A 12,043-nucleotide genomic window follows, 5' to 3' on the forward strand; every position below is an offset into this window, starting at 1 on the left:
AGGATAGGCAAGCTTTTAACTGGAAGTGCTGCAGCGAGCAGAGGTATATCGTGAAAATAAATAGGATAATGACTTTCCATTTTTCTTTATTTCTGGAGGTTATCCCAACAAGTTAGCCTATTTTAACATTTAGAAAAGAAATTTATGGCAGAGTTCCATAACATTACATTATGGGATTGAATAGTTCAAAATTTATCACATTATGTTAACCAAGCTAAATATTTTGTCAACTTAGCCTATGTGTTTCCTACTTCAAATTAGAAAGAAGTTCTTATGGTTACGGGTTGATCATCTCTGCTCTTAGGTATGATAATCTATAATCTTAGAATAGTTTGCATTGTATTAGAAATTTTAATATTACTACTTACATTATAAATACAATTAGGCTACCTAGAAAATTGGATACAGAGATAAGCTGTCTTGCAAACGTCTTGACTTTATACATGATTGAAACAGTGATTCTTAGACCAGGAAAGCCAAACAATACTTTAAAATTATAGTAATATTTAATTCAGAATTTTGAGAGAACTAACAGAGAGAACCCTTAGAAAACTGTTAATTATTGAAACATGACTCATCAAAGTATAATTCTAGAACAGTTAAGAGTCTGAAGACAATTTTTCTACAACTAAATAACCCTTGAAACGTGTATAATTCTAAGCTGGTAAATGTAAGCTGTGTTCCCTACATACTATTCCACAATAATTCCACTTTCAACTTTATTTGCTTCCAATGAGATATAAAAACAGGATTCAGATTCATCAATTATATGAGAAGCTAAAAAAACAGAAGTCCTTTATTCTAAGGGTATTAACCAATTCCCTAAATCTGAATAAACATGAAGCATTAATTATTTTTATCTTACAATCATACTTTTAAAATCTCATTAAAATCTTTTATTTCCAAAGCTGATTACATTATGGGGTAAAATAGTTTTCTAAAGACAACATTCTATTGATTAAAAAATAGCAAATGGAGTGTCTTTAAAAGATAAGCTGAGCAGCTTAATACTTTCCTTATACAAAAACATTTCAAGCACACTCCTATAATAAAATTCACTTTTGTTAGCAAAAGTAAATAAAGATCCCTTATATTAAGCCTTTAAAACAATTATAAAAACTGGAGAAACGCAAAGATTTACGCCTAAAATAGTTCCATTGCAAAGTGTTTTATCAAAAGTATTTAAAAAGTAGTCTAACATCTGAAATTTGTGTATAGTCACTGAGTTTGAAAACAATCATTCAAATGTTTTAGTTGATCCTGGAAAGCAATGAAGATCAGGGCAGTCTCCCTTAAGCAACAAATCTAGTTTCAAAATGTGTTGCAACTGTCCATTGTTTCCAAAAGATCACAGGTCTTTTCTAGTTGCTGGCCAAAGACTGATGAATGGGAGGTTGGAAACAGCGAACATGTTCCACCGGTGTACTTTCTCCATCACCAGATTTCAAATACTTGTCCAGTGTGGCAATAATTTCATCATTCAGGATCTGGAACTTGCGAATTCTCTCAACCATTTTTTTTAAAGGCTAAAAAACGAAAATGATAATCAGTAAAAAGAAAAGATACCAAAATGAAACACAAAGTGAGAAATAAACCTTGGTTAAACCTACCACATTCTTGATGACTTCATCTTTGCCATCATGCTTCTGTACTTTCAGTAAGTGATAACAGAAATCGAGCACATCAAATCGACGCTGCTGTCCCAAAAGCACAATAATCATACAGCCAGCCCAATGCAGCCCATCTCCAAAACATTGTCTGCAAAGTAAAAGTGTAGAGAAAGCACTACGTTATATTCAGTAGGGTAAATCAGGATTTTTTATTTTTTATTTGATTTATATGCTGCCCTTCTCCGGAGACTCAGGGCGGCTTACAATGTGTTAAGAGACTGAGACAGATTGAGACAGGCTCTCAATCCCAAATCTGTCACTACAATTAACAATCCTGACAATGTTCTGCAGAATTTTGCAATATCTTTTTATTATATGGTGCTGCTAATAAGTATGCAGTCAAAATTATATTTCAGAAATGGGTAGGGCTGGATGGGATTTTAGATTTAGGGGTGAAATGGATGCCTTAAGCATCTATCTTTTTAACCATTAAAAATGCAAAGAAAGAGCCAAATATTGGATTTTATCTACTTTGTCTTGGCTTTTTTGAATTCTGTCTATTTCGTGTTGGTTTTTTGGGGATCAGAAAAACAGCCATTTCAGCATCCCTGGCTAATACTATTGTATGCTATTTTTGCCTCAGTATACCATCTTTATCATCATCCAATTCTAAAGAAATAATTACATGAAACAGAACCACCCCAAAAACTATAAAACTGATTTGATATCTCCAAAGTTTAGATGCTGAAAAACAAAGAATCATTGTAATCATAGTCAACTGTGTATCAGATTATCATTTCTGCATTTATCAAACTATATTTAAAATAGTATTTTAACGTGTTGGTCTAACATAGTTATTAAAGTCTTAAGACTATCATCCAAATGCATTTGAATAACGCAACTGTACCAACATTAATATATAGTTTACTGATATTTGCAAGGGGATTAAGAGTTTAGTAATACAATAAATTGTTAATTCCTTTGTTATATCATAGTCATATCTAACCTCAGAAATAAAAATAAAGCAATATTAAATAGCAGTGCCTTTGCCAGTATTTGAATACATACTCCACAGTAAATTCATGGGTTCCCACTGGAATACAGTATACAAACTGCATTGCACTCCAAAGGCGGTGAAATTCCACACACTCATCTACGTGCATCACACCGTTGCTAGGGAGAGGCCCACGCCATATGGGATCATCCAGAAATATTCGAATCCTTGTTAAGATGACTTCAAACATAGAAAGTCCACAGCAGAGACGCTCCTTAGTTAGCAAATCTCCTTCTCTTGCAATGGCAATTTGCTATAATTGCAACCAACAGTACAGTATAAAGAACATATTAGTGTGAAAATGAGCTACTGAGTTTCAAATAGGATGGAAAATGATACTTTCCCATTCAATTTTAAATTGTTTTTATTTAATTACTGAAATTTAGATGAAAGTCATACAAAATAATGTATGTGTAACTAAAATTTAAAAATAAAATGTATACAATATTAACATATAACCAGCTCACTCTTTTAACACATTAAAGCTACATGATAGAGAAATATACTGATCCATCTTCAATTTCTACAATTGAAAGACTTCAAAAATCAATAAAGATTCAAATCCATTCTTTTAACAAAATGTGTTGTTTTCTTTTCACCTGCAGAGGGTGATTTTCTTCACTGAATCCCAAGCTCATTAAACCTAGAATTCTACATAAAACATCATATTTTGGAGGAAATTCCACATTATGTTTACATCATTAGCTATTATGGTTTCCCCAGTGTTGTATTAATAGATGTAGTCATTGAATCCAAAAAGAGCCTACTAACATTTGATTTTTTTTCTTTCTCACATTTTTCCATATTTTTTTTCAAATCAACCAAATGTTTATCCATTAGTTGCAACAGGAATTGATCAACTGGCTTGTTGCCTAGCCCAGAAGTGAGACATAGAAGAAACTGGGACTGATGCAGATGGCCACCTTCCTGTCTCCCCATCACCAACACCTTGCCCATCACCCAAGTCCCTGCCAATACTGCCTCCCCCCCCTCTGCTGATGCCCTCCCCCCAGCTGACACCCCCCCCCTCCACTGACACAGGTGCAGGCTGGACAGAGACAGTCCACAGACCAAATATGGCCTGCAGGCTGTAAAATACCCAGGACTGCCCTAGCCTGATGTTGTGAGCTGAGAGTGACTGGCCCAAAGTTACTTAGCTGGCTTTCAAATGTAAGGCAGGACTAGAACTCATGACCTACTGGTTTTGAGCCTGGTGCCTTAACCACTAGACTAAATTTGCTCTCAACATTCCAAATATATCTGTATATCTCAAACAAAATGGCACAAAATATTGTCAAAATACTCCTTAAGACATCTTAAGCAAATCTTTTTCTCATGAATGGAATTGATAAATGAGAAAGGTATTTACTTTTGGAATATATGAAAATTGAATATTCAAGGGATTTTTTCTCCCAATAAGAGGAAAATTATGTTTTTGTAAACCTTAAATATATGTAAATTAAAAAAGGGAGGGCCATCTTTTATTCTCACTAACTCATAGGCATATTTGTGCAGTTTCTTGGTATAGTATGAAAATAGTTTTCACTCCCTTTTGTTTCAGTTTCCCAGTTTACTTTTACAGCTCTGTTCTGCCAAATAGTTTCTCTATCCAAATATTAATTGTGGCCAACCTTATTTAGTGTTCTAAATCACATAAACTGGCTAGCTGGTGTTGTGTATGGCACATAATTCTCTAAAATATGAATTGTGAATCCACTGAGATAAAATCTCATTCTTTAGAAATTACATTACTAATTCAAGCAACAAAGGATACCAAAAAACTATATCCTCTACATAGTGGTAAGCAAGTAAGTAAAATGGCAGTTATGTAAAAAATGTAAAGACTACCTGAGGTGTTCCCAGTCTTTCAATCAATGGAACAAGGTGGAGTGGAGCATATTTTGATTCTAGTCTCTTCATTTTAGCATCAAGTCTTTCCCCCTCTGGAAACAGACAAAGAGAGAATAATGTGACTTATTTTTCATTTATTCACCGTACTGTTCTTTTATCCCAACTTTCTGCATTCGGAGTCTTAAGGAGGCTAATAAAGCCTGTTTCAGTTTAATGCTTTGTTTGATTTATTCCACCACCACATTTCGTAGATTTGAGAGTACAAAATAAATACTAATGTCAGAGCTTTTTATTTCACTCCTAAAATGGAGCCGTGAAGTTTAAACGTATATTTGCTGCCACATACTTTTTTTGTATACGCAGAAAAACATCCTATTTTTTAAAATGCACATGGCTTATATATCTTGTGAAAGGAAATGTTCTGTGGCAAATAACTGACAAAGATGACACATTTTCTTAACTACTAAATGAGAAGAAAGACTGATGAAATTTCATTTTGTAAACAGGATGTGTAAACGATACAAGAAAAAAAAAGGGGGGGAACTGCTCAAAACAAAACTTAAATGAGGAAAAAATATAAAGTGCAGAAAGTGCCTTCACTTCATTAATCACTCTAAGTTTCTCCAGCCATGTAAACTGCTTAATCTATGCACCATTTATAACAAAGGACTTATTTAATTCTGATACAAATGTGTGCTGTGCTTCATTAGCTTCTTGTCTTGATTTAGCAGTCCCACACAGACAGCATAATTTGGTGTGAGTATTTCGGTTGGAAAGCCATAGGAAAAAGCATACCCTTGACATGAATTCTTGGTAAAATATTCTGGAATGGCGCTGCATGCAATAGATCACAAACTTCCTCCAATGACTGCAACAAAGAGAATAAAGATGTAACACTAGAAAGCTGTGATTGGGAATCTCTGACTGCAACACTAAAGTTGTTGGCTGATTTTGAACTGAAGTAGCAATATCCAAAAAAGAGAATATTTTTTCCATGATTTCCTGATGGAAACTGGCTTGTGCCCCCATGTATAGGAACAGTTTCATAAATGAGGAAAATGAGAAGAGAAATACTGCTGAGGAACATGGTTAATCCCACTCAAACAACCAGCAGGAATCATTGATTAACACCAGGGTAGCAAGTATTACATTTTTTAAATGTAATGATCTTTTGGTAGATTTGCCTCACTATAAAAGCTTTTTATCAGAATAGCAAAGTAGTTTTATGGGCAGGATAAAATTTTATTTGATGAGCAAAACAATTAAGCCATATAGCACAGTTTATCAAAAAGCATAACACAAATTATTAATTTCCATTGTTCAAGCAGCAGATGGAAAGATGTCAACTGGATATTGAATTAAGCTTTTGTTTTCAATGTTATTCTAAAATCCACTATCTCCTCTAGGCTAGTTTTCATAATAGAACCAAAATTCAGGAAAGTAATGACAGGGCTTTCATTTAAAAAATATATATATCTTCAAAATGCAGTGAATTTGATAATTGTTCATTTAGACACTTAACACTGATGAAACCATCAGAGCCAGAAGGCTGTTTTATAGTCTAACAGCATCAAAAATTCAGGAAGACCATCTTCATAAGGTAGCAAACAGGGTTGTTTTCAGAATATACTTTCAATATGCGGAATGAACAAAGGAAGTACACAGATTATGCTACTGGGCATTTACAGCACAGGTTTTTCTTCCCAATGATTATTCCAGCTAGCTTGGCAGAACTTTCAAATAAGAATATATAGTCACCAGCATGCAAAGCCCCTCTTTTTATACATGTACTTGCCAATGAAAATAAAAAGAGGCAAATTGTCAATAACATAATCACTACTGCCATCTTAACTTGTTTAGCCACCCATGCAGACACCTTAGATCAGTGGTCACCAACTGGTGGTACATGGCCCACTGGTGGTCCGTGAGAAAATTTTGGTGGTCCGCAGAAAAATTATTTGCATTTTTTCGGGGCCTTTTTGTGCAGGTCAGAGGGGGGCAGAAATTCCAAATTGGGGTCTGTTTCAGCTGCCTGGTGCGGGGCTTTGGGCGAAGGCTTGGGGGAAGTACCGCTGGTGGCGAAGAGCCGGAGGGCCTTGTTCCAGTGGGACTGTATCATGGCCCGCTGACCATCTCAGCCCGCTGAGCCTCCAGGTGCCGGTACCTGGCCTTGTACTCCCACAAGTCATCCCTCTGCTTGGAAAGCCTATGCTTGTAGTCCTCAGTGAGGTGCTTCTGTTGAGCCTCCTTGATCAGATCAAATTTGAACTGAGCCAGTTGTTGTGCCAACTGTTTCTTGTGGTGGCTGCTTAGCTCCAACAATTGCTTCCTGTTGGGGCCCTAAGGAGCCCAGGTGGGGAGGCGAGGAGTGGTTGGCAGGGAAAGGGTGAGTAGAGGCCATCAAGGTGCCCCTCAATGTGAGTGACATCAAGTTGGCCACGCCCACCAGTCACATGCCCGCCTAGCCACGCCCATCCATCTGGTCATTAGGCAGATCATATTAGTGGTTTGCGGGATTTAAAATTATCAATTTAGTGGTCCCTGAGGTCCGAAAGGTTGGTGACCCCTGCCTTAGATGATATATAGAATTGCCAAGACACTAGAAAATATTACTGTTGAAGGACTGCTTCTCTACAGAGTAGCTCAGTCTCAAGTATATATAGTATAATATTTTTAAAACTAGAAAACATTTTATGAGCACTTAGGTAATCGCAAGAAGAACCATTCTGATTTTTGATTACTCATGTATCTTCAACACTGATGGTGTTTCAGAACTTCTCTGTAATTTCTCTAAAGACAGATTTTTATTTTTCAAAGTCCTTTTTCTAAACCAGACAGCAGAGGGCATAAAAGAAATAGAAGTTCTCCTTTGAACGGAAAAAGACCCAAAATAACAGCCTGTCTTTGTGCAAATTTTGAATATGAATTCTTATGAAAAATGTTAGAATTTCTTCTTCACAATGTTATTTTCATAAATAACTAAAAAGTATTTGAAAGTTAAGGTTCTTAATTGATGGTTGATTTTATACCATAAACCATAATCTTTAATGTATGAAGCAGCCAGGGAAACAATACCACTGGCTTCTGCAGCAGGGGGCAAATGCTGAAACATGTATGACAATGTCATTATGCAAACAGTCTTATGGACTTGGGGCACAAATATGTAAGGATGCATTTGCATGATGGCATTACAATACATGCTGTATGCTCTTTTGGTTTCATTGTACTGTAATCTGTTGTTGACACTGCTTTTCCACACCTACCAGGCTTTGCTCAATGAGGAGACAGAAGAGAATAGCATTTCCCACTTCTCTCAGATTTTGGAAACATACTGTTTTCAGTTCAGCATATTCAACAATATCCTTGAGCTGATGATGAAAGAATTCAAGAATTCCTGAAGAATGTGGTAATAGGAGAGAGAGAGAGAGAGAGAGAGAGAGAGAGAGAGAGAGAGAGAGAGAGAGAGAGAGAGAGAGAGAGAGAGAGAGAGAGAGAGAGATAAAAGGTCACATAAGTCAACACTACATTTTGCTGTTCACAGAAAATTAGTATTTTCACCCCTATATTCATTACAGATAGTCCTCAACTTAAATGATTCATTTAGTAGACCATTCAAAGTTACAATGGTGCTGAAAAATATAATTTATGATGTTTTTCACATAACCATTGCAACATCCACATAGTCATGTGATAAAAATTAGGATGCTTGGCAACTACTCTTATTTATGACAGTTGCAATGTCCCAGGGTCATGTGACAACTTTTTGCAATCTTCTGACAAGCAAAGTCAACAGGGAAGCCAGATTCACTTAACAACTATGGCAAGTAGAGGCAAGGGGTTTTTTTAGTTGTTCTTTTTTTAGACCTAGCCATTTAAAGTTTAGGAAGTTTTAAATTTAGCTGCTTTTATATGAAAATAAAAATAAAATAATATTTGTGCAGCTTTCTGAGATTTTGGGTGTTTCTCTAGTGTTTCACTCTAACTACACAAACAGACAAAATCTCACAAAGCTGTATGTGGAATTTTGTGTGTGTAAAGTGTGAAAGTTGGTTTGGTGAAAGCCACTTTTTGTGGCTGTGTGAGGTTCCTGCTTGTTGTAGAGGCTATTTTGGGTCTAGCACAGCTGCTTTTACATTGTGGGTGAGCCAGTTGTGTTGTGTTGTGTGTATGTAAAGTGTGAAAGTTGGTTTTTTGGGCTTTTTGTGGCTGTGTGAGGTTCCTGCTTGTTGCAGGGGCCATTTTGGGTCTAGCACAGCTGCTTTTACATTGTGGGTGAGCCAGTTGTGTTGTGTTGCATTTTGTAGGTTAAAAAAGGGCAACGAAGTGACGTCGACTTGGCCACGTCCACCTGACCAACAAGCCACGCCCACCCAGTCACCTGGCCACCAAGCCCCACCCACTAATTAATCCATGCCCACAGAACCGGTAGCGAAAATTTTTAGATTTCACCCCTGCTTAAATTGTTTATTAAATAACCCAATAAAAAGAAGAAACAAACATTCATTATTAACATAATTAAAATTGAATTTACCTGGGGAGCCATACTCATGTCTAGGCAACCTACAGATTTTGGGCATTACTTCCATTAAGGTCTTTACATACTGAAGAATTGTGCCTTGTAACTGAGAAAGCAAATATAAATAATATTGCTAAATAAGCGTAAATTGAATAAAGCATAAATTGAACTGGGTTTCATAAGACACAAGCTATGTTTTAATTGTACTGCCATCTTAAGCAGAGTTCATTTGTATAAAAATGTGAACACTGCCATGTGAACAATGCTTCAAAGTGTACACATTTATGATAAGACATACAAGTGCAATAGTTGTACAAAAAGCACAATTCATCTCTATATAGGTACATTTGTGTATTTAAAAAAGAGTAATGATTGAGTGAAAACATAAATTGTATTGTTTACTGCTAATACAAGATGTAAATTTAGGCAAATTAACTAGATATGACTAAGCATACTTTGATGATATCCCTGGAAAACAGTGGGACAAGCTGAATTCCCCAAATGAAATGGTAGAAAGATGTCAAATATTTTTAATTGATAAACTAAAACTTCCAGTGACTTTCTTCTTTCATCAATACTATAGTATGAAATTTTATATTTCAAGAGAAACAACCCTAGAATAAAGTTTATGCTTCTAAGAATTATATAATTAAGATTGATTTTCACACAAAATTATAATTCCTATTTTCATACTATCTCAGTCATTTATAGTCACTGGCATTCCCAGAAATACTCCTTTAATGGCTGGAGCAGTACGAATTGTGATCCAAAATATGTGAAGAACATAACATTCAAAACCTGAGTGATTAAATGAAACTGAATAAAGGATTGCTTTTTCTATTTTACTGAAATAAAAATAATCCACGTACCAGACTCTTGACAACTTTCAGTAATTCTTCCATCACCACAGCAATCCCTTGATATCCCAGTAGTCTGCAGATCACTTTGAAATGAGAGGGGCCTACAAAGTTCCTATAGTTGCTATAAATGCTAGAATATGCCAGATTCAAAGCCTAGAGAGGAGAACAACGCAAGCCATTCAAATAAAATTAGAAGGTATTTCTCCTTTCATTACAAAATATATGAAAGAATCCTTTCAGGGAATCAAGTCACATTTAATTTTAAAAAGTAAAATGATGTTTGAAATATATGATACTTTCAGTTAAAAGTAAAAGAACAAATAGAATGAATTTTGTAATTAATTAAATGCAATTAGTCCTGCAGATAATCTGAACCTATGCCATATAGGGTTTAAAGGTGGTAACTAGATCCTGAATTGCACTCAGAAAGAAACTGGAAGCCAATGCAGCTTACGCAACAGCAGTGTGATATGGGCAATGTACTCTGAACTATGTATCCCACACTATTCTGGACCAATTGTAACTTTCAGGAAGTCTTTAAGAACAACTCCAAGTAGAGCACATTGCAGTAATCCACTACCCTTCTCTTTTTTAAAAAGAAAAAATCTTGCAATTATTACACTGAATTGGCAGGACCCACATTTAAAAACAAATAGATTCAAAATATAGAAAGAAGTAACAAATAGCTCTGAAATTGCTAAGAGTTGTATAGTTGAGAGGAAATAAAACTTGGATCTCCCAGTCTTAATCTGACACTCTGCCCATTACATCTGGCAAAAACTTGGTACATGATTTCTACTACTTTATATTATAAGATTTTAGAGATAAAAAAAAGTTAGAATATGAATTTGCCATTTAATGAATCTAATACACACAGTAATGTATAGGAAAATCTTTTACGTGTTAGTATCAGCCTAATGTTACAAAGACTGTTTTGCCACAAGAAATATAACAAAATACAGATAATTAACAGCACTATGAAACAAACTTAAGGATAATAAATCCCAAATGCTCTTTCTAATGTGACATTTCCCTCCCCCTCAGTCCAATGGTTCAGTACTGGTGTCACTAAAGAATTAAGAATTATTCACTTGAATCACCAATGAAGCAAGCAGAGTCTGGCAAGAGTGCTTCAGAATGCCTTTGCATTAGCAAGTAAGAAGAAAGGAAAGGAAAATTTCCTTAGGAAGCAGAACAGGTTGAAGATAGCATAACCCTCATCACAAGAAACCCCTGTAAACAAAAGGTCAAAGAATTGGAAACTTATTGTGCAAAAAGTATGTAGCAGCAACTATGAATCATAAAGAAACCTACTTGCTCATTTGCAAACTATCATTTTTATTTGAATATTTTATGACAATCTCAGGATTTTTACTCTGAGCATAATTTATGGAATTTGACTAGTTGTAAGTATTGGCCAATACTGATAATTTAGGGGGGAAATCCTGTGAAAAATACCTTCATATATTTGATGAAGGTATTGATGAAATTGCTTTCTTGAATACTCAAATTAAATAGGCAATTTAATTATACTGTATACAGTAAAGAATTTTGATTTTGTTGCATTTCTATTTGGAGCAAAGCAAAGAAGTCTGTATTCAAGATACAGAAATTATAAACTGCAGAGAATTTTAAAAAGTCGAATTCAATAAATTATGCTCCTTGTCAAACCTTCATTATGTTTTTTTCCTCATTAAAGCATTAAGTAAGTCCCACTTACTTGTAGATTATAAACAAATGTAATATGTCTGCAGTATCATTCAGCAATCAGTACTTTTAATTCAGTCAAGGATCAGTTTTACTCTGAGAATGTGCCAACATAAAACGGGTGATATAATAAAATACGTTTAACAGTTTGGATAGCCCCTTTGCTTCACTGGCAAAACCTTAGACCAAATGAGATGTCTTCTAAGGGGGCTACCTCTATTATGATCTCATTTTCTAGAACTAAGGATGAATTTTGCTCTGGAACATAGCATTCTAAAAGCTCCTTTATATAGAAACAAAACCGCTAGGATAAAAGTGGATCATTTTATCTGCCAATGGAGTGGTCTGATAATCAACTTTGAATGGTCGACAACTGCCTGTACATCCTTCTTTCAGAAACAAATAAACAATTACACCCCACAAGTTATAGAGTGCAACTATTTTT

The 12,043-nt window shown here is 35.2% G+C and overlaps 1 protein-coding gene across 1 annotated transcript in view; it reads right to left on the bottom strand.

Moving 5' to 3' along the window:
- Positions 1-66: 66 nt before the first annotated feature.
- Positions 67-12,043, bottom strand: part of CYFIP1 (cytoplasmic FMR1 interacting protein 1) — a 58,458-nt gene continuing 46,481 nt past the window's right edge. Inside the window, exons 24-31 of the mRNA XM_070943394.1 lie at positions 9,901-10,044; positions 9,047-9,137; positions 7,779-7,909; positions 5,311-5,383; positions 4,513-4,607; positions 2,679-2,917; positions 1,611-1,758; positions 67-1,526 (exon numbers count right to left, since the gene is read on the bottom strand). Of these exons, the coding sequence (XP_070799495.1) occupies positions 1,362-1,526; positions 1,611-1,758; positions 2,679-2,917; positions 4,513-4,607; positions 5,311-5,383; positions 7,779-7,909; positions 9,047-9,137; positions 9,901-10,044 (1,086 nt within the window). The 3' untranslated portion in view covers positions 67-1,361. The remainder of the gene's footprint in view (positions 1,527-1,610; positions 1,759-2,678; positions 2,918-4,512; positions 4,608-5,310; positions 5,384-7,778; positions 7,910-9,046; positions 9,138-9,900; positions 10,045-12,043) is intronic.

This window comes from Pituophis catenifer, unplaced genomic scaffold, assembly GCF_029215685.1.
Source record: "Pituophis catenifer annectens isolate HBS135680 unplaced genomic scaffold, rPitCat1.0.hap2 SCAF_4, whole genome shotgun sequence".
Classification (NCBI taxonomy): domain Eukaryota; kingdom Metazoa; phylum Chordata; class Lepidosauria; order Squamata; family Colubridae; genus Pituophis; species Pituophis catenifer.